We start from the raw sequence: 20,919 nt of genomic DNA on the forward strand, positions 1-20,919 counted from the left end.
CCTAAAAGCTCCAAGACCCTTGACGGCACCAACTAAAATGGCAAATCCGCAAGATAACTCTCGCAGGGAGTTTCTGATTGGTCCAAACTTTGCAAATCGTATTATTTCATTTAGTCATGTATCAGGTTGGAATATGGTCTATATCGAGCCCGTCCTTTGGGTACCTCCCGCACAAAATTAATTTGGGAGATGTGCATTTTAACAGCTCATGTCGGATTGTTTTGACATTTTTTTTTCGAAAAAGTTCTTCTTGCTGCAGAATTTTTTTCCATACTTCATGATATAATGACCTAAAATCCCAAAAAAAGCCTGCCGGTACCAACTAAATTGGGTAGTACGTAAGGTGACCCTCAAAGGGAGAAACCGATTTGGTCCAAACGTTGTACATCGTATTATTTCTTACAACCCCCAATTACAATACATCGTACCACTCTTTCGGGTACCTCCCACACAAAGTTTAGAAAGAGTGCAGTTTAAGGACTCGCCTGGAATCGCTTTTTAAATTTTTGGTAACATGTTTTGTATGCCGCCCTAGTTAAAACGGTGCAATTTTTTTCGGAGGCAAATCCATAATTCCTGAGAAATTTACCAAAAAACTCAAGAAAACCCCTATAGACGAAGTATTGAAGTATTGGGTTTGATTCTTTTCTTTAGGTCCGGCACTGAGGGTATATCTCTGTCGGCTCAGCTGACTGATATTTTCTTACTTCGTTGGTCTTCGTTGGTATCATGTTGTGGTGCCAGAATGTGGTTAATAATTCTTCACGTCTGGCCTATTTAGCGCTTAAGAACGGTGTATTTACTCTTCGGGAGACGTTTTACATTGCTGAGGGGTTACAACTGTTGAAAAATCTGATATATTCTTGCCAGCTAACCACTGCACCAGAGGGTAGTTACATCGCTGTGTTTATAATAATTGTTCCACAAACATCCCAGATGCGACAAGGGAGACTCCTCTCATATCAGTGAGTGCACGACGATTCATATTAGCTCAATGATGTGGGACCTACTGTTTATTGCCGAGTCCGAACGGCGTGTCCTAAGACACCACTTGTAGAGAAGTGTTTCATGGCTGAAATACTCAGGAAATGTCGCCAACATCACTGAGGAGTATTTTTGCCATCGTTGAAAATTTGATATTTCCTGGCCTGGGAATCGAACTCACGATCTTTAGCGTACAAGGCGGGTGTGCATACCATTGCACCACGTTGGCACCCATCGCTTTGTTTAACAATCAAAAATATGTATATACGAAAAATGCAACAAACAAATGATTCAATATATTTTTTGGGATACACCTTGATCTTCAGACCCACAGTTCTTAGATAAGCAGATGTTTTTTTGCTTGATGTCTGTCATTGAGCTGCATTAAGTTCGACACACGGATTCCACATATTTGTTTGTGATATGCAGTGTTGTTAAGGTTATTGCTTGGGAACACGGAACGTTTTGAGTTGTATTCTTGTCATTGTTTGATAAGGAGGTAGGTAGGGAAATGTACACAAGTACCAAGTACATTTATTTTATGTATAAAGTGCCCACCATTTATTTGTATTTTTAAAAAGCGTTTGGTTGTAGTGTCTACTTGGAATAAGTCCAGGGAACCATCACATGGAAAATGAAAAGGCTTTTTCTCTTAAATCAATGGCTGACTTGAAATGTGAACTAATAAAAGTTAGATTTGTAAGGTTGTTATTTATAATTAAATAATTTCGAAATTTACTTTTCCTAATTTATATTTCATGAAACTCGACAAAAATTCTATTTAAAAAAACTCTATAACTTTTATATTCCAACAGTTATTCCTCTAACTTTTGGCAAATATGTTCTATATACTATTACTAATAAATCTAGTCAAAAATATAACTATATTCGAACCTGATCTATTTCTCGTAGAAATATTACGATGTGCAAAGTATGGACTAACTCGGTTACTGCTTTCGAGAGTTATCGTGCGCACCATTTTAGCGACAAGTTTTTAACTTTTTTGGGGGAGGTACCCGAGGGAGTGAACCGATGTGGGCCATCTTCGAACAGTGTCTAAGATTTGCAGAAATATTTGAATGTGCAAAGTTTGGAAAAACCCAGTATCCAGCTCGAATATTGCCGGGTCACCCGACACCTCATATCGGTTACTTCCTTCGAGAGTTATCGTGCGCACCATTTTAGCGAAAAACAACTTTTGTGGGGGACCGTAACCGAACGATATGTAAGATTCGCAGAAATATTACGATATGCAAAGTTTGGATAAAAGTAGTATCCGGATCGACAGTTGCCATACGCACCAGCCACTATACAGGTTGACTGTAGGCGGATCAAATGGTAACTGTCTTTGAGAGTAATCTGCTCACCATTTTAGTGAAAAGTTTTTAACTTTTGTTGGGGAGGTACCCGAGGGAGTCGCCGGTACGTCATATCTTCAGGCTTAAACTATGTTTGGACAAAATATTACTATGGCCAAATTTTGGACCGAATCTGTTGATTCGTCTATACGATAACGTGCGCTCCAGCCAGACAGACGGACGGATATGGCTAAATCGACTCCAAATTATCTGAAACGGATTTCGTCCAAACATAATTGGGGTCTAAACCAATTATTTTCATGAGGCACATTTTGGTCGTAAGAAAGTGAATATACCATAGTTAGCCTAAAGTCTGATGGTATAAAACTTCAAAAGGATCCTCGAACAGAGCTGCGTTTAACCAAATATATTTCAACTAGCAATATGCCCGCTACTTCGTATGCGTTAAATATGCAAAACAAATAAAGAATATATAATATAGAATGGTGGAAACATTTTGTCACGCCTACACAAGAGCAATCCACATTTTTTGAGATATCTTAATTCAGGTTCTCAGCGCAAATATGGCCTAACCCAACAACCGCCATCATTTCCAGCTATATCTGTTCCCTCAAAACCAATTATAGAACTATTTAGTACTTTACATGTAAATACATAAATACGAACCTCCTCCAATTATTTCAAAATTCCCTTTACACAATAACAAATTGTACCAAATCCTGTGTCATTTACAACTTTTCATATATTTATGGCACATATTTCTTAAATCGAATCCAGATCTATCCGTTCATCCAATACAAAATTGTACCATACATGGAACAATTTTGTACCCCTAAGTGTACCTAATTCCACATTTTAGGATTCGAGCGCTATAATTTCATCCAAATCCTAATTGTACAAAATGTAGTACTTTTGGTAAGCATAAGCACGCATTTCCCCAACAGTAATATTTACTCCAAAATTCAAGATTCCAGCTCTAACCGTTCGCTCAAATCCAAGTTGTACCAAATTTAGTACCGTTTAGTACCTTTCATACATATAAGTACGAATTTCCAAAACTTCCTCAATCCTACACCCCAACAGTAATCTTAATTCCAAACTTCGAGATTCCAGCTCTAGCCGTTCGCTCAAATCCAAATTGTACCAAATTTAGTACTTTTCGTACTCATAAGTACGAATTTCAAAAACTACTTCCATATCTCAATCCTACACTCCAAAAGTAATCTTAATTCCAAATTTCTTGATTCCAACTCTATCCGTTCGCTCAAATCCAAATTGTACCAAATTTAGTACTATTTAGTACTTTTCCTACCCATAACTAAAAATTTCCAACATTTTATCAATCCTACAATTCAACAGGTATTTTAATTCCAAACTTGAGGATGGCAGCTACATCAGATCACCGAAATCCAAATTGTACCAAATTTAGTACCATTTAGTACTTTTCGTACCCATACAAATTTCCAAATTTACAAATTTTCAAACAATAAGCTTAATTCCGAATTTCAGGATTCCAGATATATCCGATAACTCAAATCCAAATTTGGAATAATTTAGAACTATTCGTATCCATAGTACGAATTTCTAAACCTACCTCTATCAACACTCCAACATCAATTTTAATTCCGAATTTCACGATTCCAACTGTATCTTATTTAGTACTTTTCCTACCCATAAGTACAAACTTCCAAAACTTTATCAATCTTACACTCCAACAGTACTCCTTGTTCCAAATCTCGGGTTTCCAGCTATATCGATTCACCCAATTGCAAACTGTACCAAATTTGGTACCATTTAGTACTTTCGTACCCATGAGTACGAATTTCTACAACTACCTCAATCTTACACGCCAACAGTAATCTTAATTCCAAATCTCAGAATTACAGCTGCATCAGATCACCGTTATCCTAATTGTACCAAATTTAGTTCCATTTAGTACTTTTTGAACCATAGGTCCGAATTTCCATACCTACCTCTATCCAACACACCAAAACTAATCTTAATTTCGAATTTCAGGATTCCAAATGTATCTGATCACCCAAATCCAAATTGTACCAAATTTGGTACCATTTAGTAATCTTCGTTGCCATAAGTACGAATTTCCAAAAGTATCCCAATCCCACACTCCAATAGTAATCTTAATTCCAAATTTCACTTTATCAGCTCTATCCGATCACTTAAATTCATATTGTACCAAATTTGGTACCATTTAGTACTTTTCGTACCCAAAAGTACGAATTTCCAAAAACCGAGCCTTATCTCACGCCAACATACCAACACCAACCTACACTCAAAATTTCAAGCCTATAGCTTCATCCGTTTCGTCTGGGCATTGATTATAAGGCGGTCCGCCACAAAAATGACACAATTTTTAGTACATTTTAGTGCTTTTCGCATCCTTCTAGGACGAATTTCCAAAAACCCAGCCTTATCGAGCACCGTCGCCCCAAAACTAATCCTCACCCAAAATTTGGGAATTCTAGCTACAGCCGTTTCGCCTGGGCGTTGATTCTTAGTCGGCCCCCCACACAAATTTGACCCTTTTTAGTACATTTTAGTGCTTTTCGCACCCTTGCAGGACGAATTTCCAAAAACCCAGCCTTATCGAGCACCTTCTCCCCAAAACTAACCCTCACACAAAATTTCAGGTTTCCAGCTTCAGCCGTTTCGTCTGGGCGTTGATTCTTAGTCGGCCCCCACACAAATTTGACCATTTTTAGTACATTTTAGTGCTTTTCGCACCCTTGTAGGACGAATTTCCAAAAACCCAGTTTATCGAGCACCTTCGCCGCAAGACTAATCCTCACCCAAAATTTGGGAATTCTAGCTTAAGCAGTTTCGTCTGGGCGTTGATTCTTAGTCGGCCCCCCACACAAATTTGACCATGTTTAGTAAATTTTAGTGCTTTTCGCACCCTTGTAGGACGAATTTCCAAAAACCCAGCCTTATCGAGCACCTTCGCCCCAAGACTAATCCTCACCCAAAATTTGGGAATTCTAGCTTCATCCGTTTCGCCTGGGCGTTAATTCTTAGTCGGCCCCCACACAAATTTGACCATTTTTAGTACATTTTAGTGCTTTTCGCACCCTTGTAGGACGAATTTCCAAAAACCCAGCCTTATCGAGCACCTTCGCCCCAAAACTAATCCTCACCCAAAATTTGGGAATTCTAGCTTCAGTCGTTTCGTCTGGGCGTTGGTTCCTAGTCGGCCCCCCACACAAATTTGACCATTTTTAGTACATTTTAGTGCTTTTCGCACCCTTGTAGGACGAATTTCCAAAAACCCAGCCTTATTGAGCACCTTCGCCCCAAGACTAATCCTCACCCAAAATTTGGGAATTCTAGCTTCAGCCGTTTCGTCTGGGCGTTGATTCCTAGTCGGCCCGCACACAAATTTATTTTTAGTACATTTTAGTGCTTTTCGCACCCTTGTAGGACGAATTTCCAAAAACCCAGCCTTATCGAGCACCTTCGCCCCAAGACTAATCCTCACCCAAAATTTGGGAATTCTAGCTTCAGCCGTTTCGTCTGGGCGTTGATTCCTAGTCGGCCCCCCACACAAATTTGACCATTTTTAGTACATTTTAGTGCTTTTCGCACCCTTGTAGGACGAATTTCCAAAAACCCAGCCTTATCGAGCACCTTCGCCCCAAGACTAATCCTCACCCAAAATTTGGGAATTCTAGCTTCAGCCGTTTCGTCTGGGCGTTGATTCCTAGTCGGCCCCCACACAAATTTGACCATTTTTAGTACATTTTAGTGCTTTTCGCACCCTTGTAGGACGAATTTCCAAAAACCCAGCCTTATCGAGCACCTTTGCCCCAAGACTAATCCTCACACAAAATTTGGGGATTTATGGTCGGGATAAAGTGTATCCATAAGCCTGAAGCTATAAAAATACGGTATGTTAAACTGGAAGACAATTCTAGTAAAACTTGTTGCTCTGCCAAATTTGCCTAGTTATATAAAGGATACCCACAAACAGAACGACTGAACTTTAAATTAATACCAAATGGTATTTGCTTACATCTTTTGTTATTCACTTCTTTACCGAACTTTATTATTTCCTAAGAGATGTTTTTAAGTTATACTCGTAAGTGAAATGCCGCTTCCTCTTCTAACTACAAAACAAAACGCTTAAAGGATTGATGGGTGGTACTTACTTTTAGCCTGACTTTGTTGAGCGGCCAAACACATGGTACAGATTACGACCAGGAAGAAGGATATTGACAGTTTCATGTTTACAAAAATCTGAAAAAAGAGAGAAAACACAACAACAATGAAAATACTGACTTTGTACGGAAGTAACAATAACCTTTGTTCGATGCTTCAAAGTGAATCAAATGGATGATAAATATAGTATTATAAAACAAAATAAAAAATTGCACAATTTAATTCTTAAATTGATCAAAATTCTGCATGAATTTGTTGCTATACTTTTGTAAACATCTTTATCTCAATTTCGTGTAAATTGTTTTATAAGCACAATCATAACATTAAGTAAAGGTTGTAAAGCTTATAGGCCGCAAGCACTATAAACAAGGCGAATTTAGGAAGGTGATACAAAAGACGAATTTGGGCTTTCATTTGCTGCAAAACCACTCAACAAATATTTCACTTCTATCAAGTATATATCGTCGGGTCAAGTATATATCTCGGAAACTAGAGCAGATAGAAAAAAGCCGACCAAAAATTCAGAAATTCAAAACCCTGGAAACCACCTACATCTCAAAAAGTAAAAAATGGCGTATGGAACACATAAGCATAACACCGACGATATGTGTACAACATCTTTATTTAAGCTTAGCTAAAGATATTTTGTCGTTTCCTTCTTTCTTTGGCAGATTCTTCGCACACAATTTTTTGACAGCAAATGAAAACTAAGGCCTGAATTTGTCTTCTGAATAACCTAACTAAATGAACCTTGGCTATAACTATATTTTGCTGTAGTACAGGTGAGATGAAGTAGGCGACCATATCATCTTTGTTTTTTATATTTCTAAACTGGTCCTATTTTGTTACACCAACAACAAGTTAATGTCCTTGTTTATTGTCCCCTTTGATGTTTGTAATTCACAAAGGTAATTTTGGAAACTTGGCATGACATTTAAACAAAAATATTGCTTATATTAAGAAACACTTAGGTGAAAAGATTAGCTCACGAATATATGGAATTATGGGTATATGTATATGATGTATGTTTGTTTGTTATACATATGTAAAAATATGTTCAATCTTTTCCCACGCACATGATATGATTATGGGGCTTAAATGTTTGCCAGAAATTAATTAAATTTTATGCAGTATACACTGAGAAAAAAATATAGTCAGCAGCATTTTTTTTGAATATGAAAAGTAAAGGTTTATATTATTCTTATTTATACCCTCCACCATAGTATAGAGAGGGTAGAATATACCAAGCAACGGTCTTGACTGGTTTTAACATGGGGAAGACCAGGACTTATTTTGGTCCCTATTTCATCTGAAATGGACACTGACCTCCCCGTGGTGTCACCTGGGGAGATGCTTTTAACACCCGTTAAAGGTAGTGGAGTGCGAATCTGCACCTCCAATATTCACACTCTTTATAGAGAAGTTGCAGTTTACGGATTGGCAAATGAACTTGAAGAGAACAAGGCCGGCATTACTGCAATACAGGAAATATGTTGACATGACAAAAAGCATGACTTTGGTAGTGGATTTGTAGTTGGTCGGAGGTCAACACATCTGGTCTCCAGCTTTACCCCAATGAATAAAAGACTTGCTACATTTTTCAAATTTTTCAACATCAGCTTTATACGACATGTTGCTCCAACTGAAGCCAAAGACGAACAGACCAAAGATATATTCTACGTGCGCTTAAAATAAACACATGACCGTCATGGACAGAGGCCCATGACATTAAAATTATTTTAGGCGATTTTAATTCCAAGATTCGTAAGGGGAATGTCTTTGGCCCTACAGCCGGGAAATTCAGTTTTCACATTGAAACATCTGACAATGGAATGAGGCTGGCATGCACACAGCCGCAGAATCCATATTTGGATATCACAGACCTCCACCAAGGAACCAATGGTATGACCAGGAGTGTCGTGGTGCTAACGAAGAGGACTAATTTACAGTTAGTAGCAACGCGTGGGGCACGAGAGAGGTATGGGAAAAAAAAGGAGAAGCAGGAGTGTGAAAAAATGTACAGGAGCCAGAAGGAAGTCCGAAAGTTCTACCAAAGATTGAAACCTATGGTGAACGAAATAATTTTGTTTTGTCACAGATATTTAACTTTTATATGGAATTCGATAGTAAACATATTGAAACTAAGGAAACCAAAAAATTACGTCAAAATATTGGAAGGTGCGGGGTGCCCCTAAAGACGAACATTTTTTCCATGTTTGAGCAATAACAGATATTGTGTTGATTGTTTTTTGTTAGGTAGGTAGGATTGTGTCCTTAATAATAGTTAAACAAATTACCGTAGCGTTTACACTACATGAGCTATTTAATTTTTCCTCAGGTACTAATTTTATGAAATTCAAAATTTAGTGGACTAGAAAATTTGTGGAACAACAAGGAACAATGTTCCACAAAAAGATTCCCGAGATACTCCTCTTTCAGCCCATATATACTTTTGTACCCGTCCCGTTCTGTCGGTTTAAAACTTTTTTTAAATTTATTGAAATTACATGGGTAAAAATGTGTGTTTTTCCATACCATTTCCCATATGAATTACAGCTTTTTTACACAAATTAACTTTTTTTGGAGCATATGAGTTTTATAAGTTTTATGAATGAAAATTTTTGAAAAAACTTAAATTTTTTGTAAAAATGTTTAAAAAAAATTTTTTGAACAATTTTTTGTTTGGTTTTTTGGTATTTTCATAGTTTATTTATTGTTGTTTGACCATTTTTAATATATAGGAAGACATAAAAATATTTCGATGAAAAATAGTAAAAAATGCAAAAGTTTGACTTTGACCTTGAATTCCTCTGCAACTACCAGAACGAAAAAATATCTCTATCCGTTCAAAAGTTACAGAATTTTGACCAGGAAAAAACGATTCTGAACCACTGTGTGTCGTTTACCTCGGTACCGCACACTGGTCGAAACCATTGATCAAGCGGCGCGAAAGTCAAAAAATCTAAGTATAAAATTGCGAAATGTTTTCCATTGTATAGATTACAGACACTCTGCTGACTAAAATTTTGTTTTCACTTTTTGTTGTTGTAAATATTCACTCAGTTATTAACTGTCAAGTGCAAGAAATTTTGATGCATCAGATTTTAACAAAATTGTTGCTAAAAACCTGATTTCATATTTGTTTAATTGTTTAATAAATTCGTAATAAAACTAAACAAAGTTTATTTTTTATAGATAGGGGAGGGTGTAAGTTAAATTTACAAAAAATGTTTGGGGCCTGAAGTTACATAGTTTTGTAGCAATAAATTTTCAAAAATTATTATTTTTTTTATGTTTTTAGTGCAATATACTTTTGTTGAATGGAGCGTAACTACCAGTCCAATTTGTTTACTAATTAAATTGGACTTCCTAGATTCCGAATAACTACAATTTAGCTGCAAATCTTGCTGGTAAATGGTCTTGAAAAATAGCTTAAATCCTCAAAATACCCAAAATCTGTAGGTACAGTTATATGGGGGCTACATCAAAATGTAGACCTATGTTCACAATTTTTGGTGGAGAAGATGTATAACCAACGAGAACCTTCTATGCCAAAATTCAGCTTATTTGGTTTCAAAATTTAGACAAAATCCTAACAATACCAAATATTGGAAGGTACCGTTATATGGGGGCAATATCAAAACGTAAACCTATGTCCACAATTGTTGGTGGAGAATGTTTGTGTCCCCTGGGAAAACCAAATACCAAATTACACCTAATTTGGCTGGAAAATGTAGCTTTAAACCCCCAAAATACTGAAAATCGGGAGGTACCTTAAAAGGGGCCTTTACCCAAACGTGAACCTATGTCCACAATTTTTGGTGGAAAGGTACCGTTATATGGGGGCTATACCAAAATATTAGCCGATGTTGTTCATATTTAGTCCATTATTACCCACGGACACAGACTGAGTTTGTGCAAAATTTCAGAAAGATATCTCCATTCGTTTCCAAGTTATTAAATTCGCGCTGCGAGATCAGTGATTTCGACCACTGTGCACCGCCATAAAAACAAACAACATCAGTTTTTAAATAAGAAGAAGAATTGTATTGACCAACAGATGATAATACCAGTGTTTTTGAGTTTTTCATATGTTCCAATATATTAAAAATGGTCAAACACCAATAATCAAAACAAAACAATAAAAAATACAAAAAACAAAAAAAAAAATTCCAAAAAATTTTCAATTAAAAAAAATAAAATTTGTTCAAAAATTAAAAAAAGAACACTCCTTGTGTTTTCAAAATAAAAAAAAACATATAATTCAAATAAAAACTCATATATTTAAAAAACGACCATTTGATTATAAAAAAAAACGATAGCTAATATGGGAAGCAGTATGAAAAAACACAATTTTTTACCTACGTAATTTCAACGGGCGGGGCTGAAAGAGGCATCATTCTGCGAACGCAAAATTTTGTTCCGTGCTGTTCCCTAAAAGTTCTAGTCCCCTGCATTTGGAATTTCACTAACAAAAAAAATTAAATAGCTCACTTCGTGTAAAAGCTGCGGTAATTTATTAAAACGGTTTTTAAAAGCAACAATCGTACCTGCCTAAGAAATTGCTTTTTTTCATTTCTTGCAAAAAATATGTATTTTTGAAAATTGGGGAAAAATTAGTGTATTAAGGAGCACGCCACGTTTTATTGTTTATGTTTCTGCTATAAATTCTTTGAGTGTATCAAATAGTAAAACCCTAACACCGTCAGCTTAGATGCTTATCATAACAATAACATTTGTGAAATGGACAAAACACTTCTAAACTAACCTGCTGATGTCCTGTACGACCGACTAAATGTTTTGCAAATTCCCATCACGTGTCTGCCTATTGACTTTCTACTGTTGAACTACCCAACAACAACTACAATAACACAAATATGAGAGGTCAAAAGTTGTGTGCCAAGAATAGAAAACAAACAATCAAACAATTTAGTAGTGGGTCGTTCCATTCATTTAAGATTACCTGTTAACCTGTCGTCGCCGACATGCTGCTGTAACTAAAACAAAACAACATATTTATTTGTACAACAATTAAGAGAATGTTGCAAACACATGTTAGATGTTCAACATGTTCTAAAGATAGCTAACAGTTTTTTAGCCAATTCTTGGGCAAAACTATTACCAGTGATGGCAGTCATCGTTTCTCTTCGTTTTGTTTACAATTCTTTGAAGTTTTAATCCCACTTAAACAGTTTTAGCTTAACGATGACATTTTCTGGACAGAAAGAAAGATTTGGCTTGATTTTGTTTAGAAATAGGAATTATAATTGGTTGTATTAGAAAAAGTTTTTGCCTAAACTGGAACACAAAGCAATAATGACGATTTTGGAAATCACGTAAAACTCCTCAAAAGACATTTATTTGTGTTGGAAAAACAAAATTAAATTAACCTTATGCTGGATTGTTAACAGAAACAATTCTAGTATGACATTACCTGGAAAATAATGGTATTTGTCTATTGATTTCATGTTATCCCTAAACTTATAACTATCCTAATGTAATATCATACTACTGTGTTTATTAATCTAATTTAATTTTCATATTTTATGTCTTTAATAAATAACTTATTATTTTCGTTTTCTTCAAACTCACCTTTTCCGAAAATTATAAAAAAGCGTTGAAAATTATCCACAAATTTGTATTGAAATTAAGCACTTAATTGAATTTGAAATGAAAATTAAGCTTTTAAACTTAATTGCTTAATTGTTTCTTTTTCCTTCTTCAATTTAATTATAGTTTTGTCTTCTTAATCTACATAAATAATTAACGATTCCTTTTAAAATAGTTTGGGTATTGGTTTTGTGGGTAAACACACAACCAGTTTTGCACTTTTAGGTACTTTTATAAATCACAGATAGTTTTCACTTAAATTTCTATTGGTTTTCGATTTGCATTATTATTATTGTTGTTGTATTTAAAAAAAGAACTGCCGCCGGATCTGTTTATTATTTTTGTTTGTAATTCTTTTGGGTTGTTTTTGTTGCCGTCGTTTCGATTACAAAAATAAATCAGATCTTGAGTTCAGTTAAAACTCAATGATTCGACCAAGTACGTTGCACATTTTTCGAAAGTTTCAAACCAAATGAAATTGTTTTCACAATTCCAGAGATTAATATAGCTGGAATATGTATTAAAATTTAAGCGATTAGAGTAAGCTTGAAGTGTTGCCATATCGATAGAAATATTTTTATACCAAAAAGAAAAACAACGGTTTAACAATTAAACCATCGTCCTTCCCTCCACCATAAAATACTCGGAACTAAAAATAAGAAATAGTTTTCTTTGGAAATATTTTTTTACCACGGATGCCCCCATTGTCTAAATTAGACCAAAAAATGTATTTGAACATGTCTTCAATTGGGCGGCAACTTTATATTGGGCCTATATCAAAGTGTGGACCTAACTACTCAATTTGTGGTGCTGGTGGTGGACTGCTCGGAGGGAACCTCATATGTCAAAGTAAGGGCAGTTCAGTCATTTATTGCGCTTAAATTCTTAAAATACCTAAAATCGCGAAACATCGTTATATGGCTTCTATACCGAAAAATTGTCTTATATATGTCGACAATTTTTGGTTGGGAAGTTTTGTGGACTGCTTGGAACCTCACATATCAAATTACGGATAATCCAGTAAAAATGTAGCTAAAACCCTCAATAAACATAAAATCAGGAGGTACCGTCATATGGGTTTATTCTGAAACATGGGCCTACCTTGTAAATTTTTGTTGGAGAAGTTTTGTGACCTCTGGGAGCTTCAAATGTCAAATTACAGTATTTCGTTGAACAAAGCCCAGGATTTATTTTGATCTCTCTTTAATCTCAAGTGGACACTGACCTCCCCGTGGTGTCACCTGTGGAACTGCCTTTAACATCCGTTAAAGGTAGTCAGCTAACATGTGCCGCGCGTTCACCCATAAGAACGTTAAAAACTTGGGTTTGAGCGTCGGGTTAGTAACCCTCCCCCAGAAAAAACAGCCTACTATGAAAAAACGAAAGAAAAGAAAAACAAACCCCTCTAAAGTTGACGAACCCCGCAAACGTTTTAAGGACCATGATCTGCGAATCTGCACCTGGAATGTTCGCACTCTTTATAGAGAAGGTGCAGTCTTCGCATTGGCAGACGTACACTGCCGATATTACTGTCATACAGGAAATACGAAAAGGCGTCACAACAACACCAAAAGGTGACGTACTGTATTATAGCTGCCATGACGTAAAGCATGAGTTTGGTTGCGGATTCGTAGTTAGTCGGAGACTAGAACATCTGGTATCCAACTTCACCACAGTGAATGAAAGACTTGCTGCAATTCGAATAAAAGCTAAATTCTTCAACATCAGCTTTATTTGCGCTCATGCTCCCACTGAAGAAAAGGACGAACAGACCAAAGATATATTTTACGAGCGCTTAGAAGAAACATATGACCGTTGCCCTGCCCATGACATTAAAATCATTCTAGGCGATTTTAATGCCAAAATTGGAAAGGATAATATCTTTGGCCCAACAGTCGGGAAATTCAGTCTCCACAGTGAAACATCTGACAATGGTATGAGACTGATAGACTTTGCAGCTGCACAAAACATGGTAGTTAGCAGTACCAGATTTAAGCATCTCGATATTCATAAGGGCACTTGGCTGTCTCCAGATCAAAGAACAAGTAATCAAATTGATCATGTTGTAATAGATGGAAGACATTCATCCAGCGTGTTGGATGTACGATCGTTCCGAGGCGCAAACATTGATTCGGACCACTACCTTGTTGCAGCAAAGGTACGTACCCGTCTAAACGTTGCAAATAAAGCACGAACAGACTCAACGCGGAAGTTGGATATCGATAGGCTGCAAACACAACAGATAGCCACAGCATATTCCACTCAACTAGCCCAATTGCTTAACGCGAGCACTCCTTGTCCCGATAACATAACAACACAATGGCAACATATTGCCCACTCCATGCAAACAGCCGCAAAATCCATACTTGGATTCCAGAGACCTCCACAAAGGAATTCATGGTATGACCAGGAGTGTCGTGCTGCTACCGAAGAGAAAAATGCGGCATATAGAACTACTTTGCAATCAGTAGCAACGCGTAGCGCACGAGAGAGATATCGGGGGAAAAGCAGAGAAGAGAAACGTCTTTTCCGCAAGAAAAAGAGAGAAATGGAAAAGCGGGAGTGTGAAAAAATCGAAATGTACAGTAACCAGAATGAAGTCCGAAAATTCTACCAAAGAGTGAAACTTCAAACAGATGGCTTTGGTACAGGCACATCCTCCTGTAGAGACCAGCAAGGTAATCTGGTAACAGATACAGATAGTGTGCTCAGGATATGGAAGGAACATTTCTCCAATCTGCTGGTATCCAATAGTAGCGAAAACGATGATACCACAGATCCAATCCCAGAAGATGGTATAGAATGTATACCGCCCGGCCAAGATGAGGTAAAAAGAGCAATCAACCGGCTGAAGAATAATAAAGCAGCAGTAGACGATGGCTTACCAGCTGAGCTGTTTAAAACCGGAGGCGATGCGCTGATAAGGTGTATGCATCAGCTAGTTAGCTCCATCTGGCAGGAAGAACGCGTACCCGACGATTGGAACTTGAGCATCCTGTGTCCCGCCCACAAGAAAGGAGATAAAACTGTATGCTCCAACTATAGGGGCATAAGTTTTCTCCCTATTGCCTATAAGATAGTGTCAGGGATATTGTGCGAACGACTAAAGCCAATGGTCAACGAAATAATTAAACCATACCAATGTGACTTTAGACCTGGCAAGTCCACCATTGACCAGATATTTACCCTGCGGCAAATCCTGGAGAAGACCCAAGAGATGCAGATCGACACATATCACCTTTTTGTCGATTATAAAGCAGCATTCGACAGTCCCCTCCGATCAAAGGTATTCCATACAATGTGTGAATTTGGTATCCCCGCAAAGCTCATCCGGCTTTGTAAGATGACTTTAACTGATAGTAGGTCCACAGTTAAAATTGGAAAGAACCTCTCCGAACAGTTCTGTACCAAAAGAGGTTTCAGACAAGGAGACCTATTCAACATTTTGCTATACAAGATGCAAATGTCGAAAGAAATGGCATAATTTACACCAATAGCCACCTGTTACTTGCTTATGCTGATGACATTGACATCATGGGACGATCAGTAAAGGAAGTAACTGATACCTTTTGGAAGGTCGAAGCAGAATCTGCGAAAGTGGGTCTGGCGGTAAACGGCGAAAGGACCAAATTGATGGTGTCGACGTGCAAAGCGTCCATAGAGCTCGGACCAACTGTGAAAGTTGGTACCTATAATTTTGAGGTAGTTAAAGACTTCGTTTACCTCGGCTACATCAGTTGTGAAATAAGAAGAAGAATTGTATTGGCCAACAGATGCTACTATGGTTTAAGTAAGCAATTTAAAAACAAAGCCACATATCGTCAAACAAAAATAAAACTACACAAAACGCTGATACTACCCGTGCCGTTGTATGGCTCCGAAGCATGTGTACTTGCGCAAGCAGATAAGTCAGTGCTTGGTGTGTTTGAGAGGAAAATTCTTCGAAAGATCTACCGGCCGATTTGCGTTGACGGTGAATATCGACATCGTATGAGTCACGAGCTTTATAAAGACATGAATATAGTTATACGTATCGAGATCCAACGATTGCGTTGGCTAGGCCATACCAGAAGAATGAGCGATGATGAACCCGCTAAAAAGGCGTATGAATCCATGCCACATGGCGGTGCACGCAGAATCGGCTGGCCTAAGCTTCGATGGAGCATACAAATGGATGAAGAAATGAAAAGGCGCGGTATTCCAAAAAGCGAAGCGAAAAACAGAGAGGATTGGAGATATGTATTTTCTTAGTTCGGTCTATGGAACAAATGTTCTGTAATGGGCCAGCTAAGTAAGTAGATTGATTATAACAGACGAACTTTGTGGCTACATCACCAGAGAGTTTCATCCTGATCAAGAATCAAGAGAAAGAATCTGCTTACGGGTGTTCTCAGGGCAAAATTTGGCTTTCGTAATATTTTGTCCAAACATAGTTTAAGTTCTGTTTTTTTCAAAATAGTCTGGCTTAATCCCATTGTTGTTGTTTTAATATTTTAAAACAACTATTTTATTAGTGGAAAAGATTTGGCATTGTTCGCCAAGGGGTAAGGCAGGGAATACTATAGTTTCGATCCACGCCACTGGATCTCATCAGTTCCCTTGTTTCTTGTTTGTGGATATTCTCCACCGAAGTTATTTTTCAATAACTTCTTCAACAAGAAACTTTTTATACCCAAACATCAATCGTCAGCTCGAAGTATAAAGGTAAGCAAAGAAAAAAGTTCAATGAGAAGTTTTTCCTTGGCAAACTCATACAACTCCGACGAAAGTGTCTGCGAAAACAATTCAAACCTCTTCCACTTGTGTGTGTCGTCGAATTTCGACAAATGCACACACCAAAATCTGGTTGGTCTGCTTTACAGCAAAAACAACACACGTCGTGCCAGTGTCTTCAATTTGAAGCATTGTGGCGTTTTTTTATTGGGATAGCGTTTGCAATTTTGTTTTTTCAAAATAGTCTGGCTTAATCCCATTGTTGTTGTTTTAATTGATGTTTGGGTATAAAAAGTTTCTTGTTGAAGAAGTTATTGAAAAATAACTTCGGTGGAGAATATCCACAAACAAGAAACAAGGGAACTGATGAGATCCAGTGGCGTGGATCGAAACTATAGTATTCCCTGCCTTACCCCTTGGCGAACAATGCCAAATCTTTTCCACTAATAAAATAGTTGTTTTAAAATATTAAAACAACAACAATGGGATTAAGCCAGACTATTTTGAAAAAACAAAATTGCAAACGCTATCCCAATAAAAAAAACGCCACAATGCTTCATAGTTTAAGTTCGAAGATAAGCCCTATATATCGGTCCACACCTTGAGGTACCTCCCCCACAAATGTTCAAAATGTTCGGTAAAATTGTTAACTCCCTTCAAGAGTTATTGGATTTGGTCCATACTTTAAACATCCAAATATATCTACTAGATATAGATCAGGTTCAAATATGGACTTTATTTGTCCACTCCTTCGGGTACCTATCACACAAAATTTCGGATAAGTTTACTTTAAGACCTGCTTCCGAATCGCTTAGTTTTTGTTGCATTCGCTGCCTCAATTACGGCGGTAAACGTTTTTGTAGAGGCAAGTCCATACTTCTTAAGAAAACAGCCCGAAAGGTGTAAAAACCCCTATGGCACCATATGTAGTGGCTAGAGAGCACGATAACTCTCGAACTGATCAACCGATTTGGTCCAAAATTTGGCCTTCGTTATACTATGCCCAAACTTCACTTTCAGTTCGAAGATGTGCAATACCGGTTCACAGCTTCCGGTACTTCCCCCAATATTTAAAAAATTTCAATAAAATGATATGCACTATGTCTCTTGAACAGGTCAACCAATTAGGTCCAAACTTTAGATCTCGTAACATTTTGTCCAAATATAGTTAAACTTCTAAAATGGCCCATATCGGTACTCTCCTTAGGATACCTCCCCCACAAAAGTTCAACATTTGTGTCCAAGTGCAGTTTAGGGTCTGTTCGAAAGTCCTTTGGAAATGCATACCGATGCTGTTCGATATGGTCCTGTTTACAGCGATATTATTTTTTTCCGTGGACAAGTCCATGCTTCTTGACATACTGGTCCAAAATTTGTACAATGACCCACTGAAATGACTAGTGGGCCCGATATCGGTCCATTCCTTTAAGTACCTCCTCCCCAACACTTTTGAACTTCTTTTTTTTGAACATTTTTGTCGGCAAGTTCAAATGTCCAAAGTGTCTCAATTCACATGAGGGTATATCTCTGTCGGCAAAGTCGACTGATACTTTTTTACTTGTTTTATTTATTTTTCACTTAAAGAAATTAGTTCCTTAATATAGTTCCAAATAGTTTCGAGACCAATACAGTTCAACTAATCTTTCTCTTATATACGGGTATGTGATGAAAACCGAATCAACTCGATTTGCAGAATCGAAATGGTATATAATCGGAGTGCCGTTGATGATATACATATAGTTTTGCTTCGCAAACGCCCCTTATTTGAATAATAAAATTTTAAAATCCATTTTCAATTTCATTAAAATATTCACCAAAATTATGGATATACGATTTCGATTTATGGCAAAACGAGTCGAATCGCTTTCCATCACATACCTGATAGTTTGATGGAGGAATTGACATAAAACTAAATAAATTATAGAGATGTAACGTACATTTGATTTATGTTTATTTAACAATGTGGCAGCATCTGAATATTGAAGGAAACGAATGCGAAAGATGAAAATGGGTGTGAAAATTAAGGAAGACGAATTTAAGGAACTGTATGCACGACAGGAACTATATGAACGCAAGAACTGGATATAGTTCCAATAGTTCATAGTCCGCAATAATTCTTTGATACTAGCTAGTAACTACACAACTGAAACAAGGAGAACAAATGTTTTGATTTGTGTTTTTTTAGCTTACGTTGTTACATAATAAGGGCTAAGCACATAAGCCAGTTGTAAGGATTTTTCTTTGTTTATTGAAACCTTCAAAAATATCAACGTTTATACATGTTTTTTTTATATATTTTTTATAGTTTGTTTTGTGGATTATTTTAGACAATATTTATGTTACAAATAAATTTAAAAAAAAAAGAATAGAACATCAAGAAAAATTTAATATTTATTCTCCCTTAAATAATATAATTGTTCCACAAACATCCCAGACGGGACAGGGCAGACTTCTCTCATATCAATGAGTGCACCCCGATTCATATTAGCTCAATGATATGGGACCTACTGTTTATCGCCGAGTCCGAACGACGTGTCTTACCACACCACTTTATAGAGAAGTTTTACATGGCTGAAATACTCAAGCAAGGCGGGTGTGCATACCATTGCACCACGGTGGCACCCCTTAAATACCCTCTTTTATTATTTTGTTCAGCATTGCATTAACACATTAGCATTTTTGTTTGCCTTCTGCTTGATTGACCCTCTGCATTGACCTAAGTCTGCTTGCAAATAGTTTTTTTTTCGGGGAATTGAAAAAATTCTACTCTTATATACTACATACATATCTAAATACAGACCGTTTTAAGTATATAACATTTTCCGGGGAATTCCGAAATAAACATTAGATTTTCGAATTGAAAATAGCGGGAAATGTGGAAATTCCTGGGAGGGGAATTCCCAAAAAAAACTCTACTTGTCACAGAATACCATGATATCAACTACTGGCAAACACATATGATATCATAACTATGTAAATTTGACATGCCATTACAAGTATATCGGACATGAACGTTCATGATCTGACAGAAATACATCCCGACTCCACTACTGGGGAACCAATGGAACTTTTGTCCCTTGGGACATCTGGACCGTCGGTGCATAAAATAAATAACCACTATACAATCCGACATGTTCCCAAGAATTATTGACCCATTGGATAGCCACGTCCAAATTGCTTTAGATGAATTTTTTTAATTGTTTACAGTGATAACTATGTACGCTTTCTTTTAACGGCCAAATTCATGAAGACGTTCTTCCAAAGCGACCAAATTTCTAAGCGTTAAAAATACGGTAACATTGTTTTTTTTATTATTAAGAATTATAAAAGATAAGGTATAAGAGCTATTGTGGAGGTTTGGCTTATTTACATATATTAATATTTCATTGGTTCAAAAATGATGACATCGGAAAATTTTTCAAAATCCCCATTTATAGGTCGATAGCTGTTCGGTTGTAGCGGAAAAGAGTTTTTTTTGTATGAAAGCTTTTATTTGCTAAATTTTCTAAAGGGGACAATTAATTTTTTTATTTTTAAATTCCAATAGCTACAATTGTACAAAAAATTTCCTTAAATTTTTGGACGACATAATTTTCAATCGTTTCTTACATCTTTAAAGTATTACTTCTGAAATGCATTAACCTTTAAAATGTCTTGTTTACTTCGGAAGCTTTCCACACAGAAAGGAGAACATTGGCATTGTCTATCAGGGTAAGCATTGTTGTAAATAAGATTTATTATAGAAATAATAATAAAAAAGAAGAAAATACAATAAAAGAAGCGGAAAATGTAAACAGTGCCATTTAATCAACCGTAGAAGGCGTCTGGCCACAAAAGTGTGTCCTCCTTTTTTCTCACACTTTTCAAGCTATTTTTAGTTGATAAGTTATAATTATAAATCTAAAGTGAAGTACTTCTTCTAGATGGCTGATAGTCTGACAATTAATAATCCTTTCATAATTGCTAGTGCTATTTGAAAAATAACAATAACATTAACAGCAAAAAAAGAAAAATAATAATAATTAAATTCGTATTTGAAAAGATCAAAGTACAAAGAAAATTTGCTGTAGGCAATTAAAAATAAGTCAAACTAATTGCAGTTTTTATTATAATCTGTGAA

General features: G+C 36.5%; 1 protein-coding gene across 2 annotated transcripts in view; it reads right to left on the bottom strand.

The window, feature by feature from the left end:
* Window positions 1–20,919, bottom strand: part of CCHa2 (neuropeptide CCHamide-2) — a 64,164-nt gene that overhangs the window by 15,506 nt on the left and 27,739 nt on the right. Inside the window, exons 1-2 of one of the 2 annotated variants that reach the window (XM_073962838.1) lie at window positions 12,069–12,594; window positions 6,467–6,554 (exon numbers count right to left, since the gene is read on the bottom strand). In XM_073962838.1, the coding sequence (XP_073818939.1) occupies window positions 6,467–6,542 (76 nt within the window). In that variant the 5' untranslated portion in view covers window positions 6,543–6,554; window positions 12,069–12,594. Of the gene's footprint in view, window positions 1–6,466; window positions 6,555–12,068; window positions 12,595–20,919 lie in introns of those variants that run through there. The other variant, XM_073962839.1, reaches the window with a different exon arrangement.

This window comes from Musca autumnalis, unplaced genomic scaffold, assembly GCF_047663935.1.
Source record: "Musca autumnalis isolate F117 unplaced genomic scaffold, ASM4766393v1 scaffold_1, whole genome shotgun sequence".
Classification (NCBI taxonomy): domain Eukaryota; kingdom Metazoa; phylum Arthropoda; class Insecta; order Diptera; family Muscidae; genus Musca; species Musca autumnalis.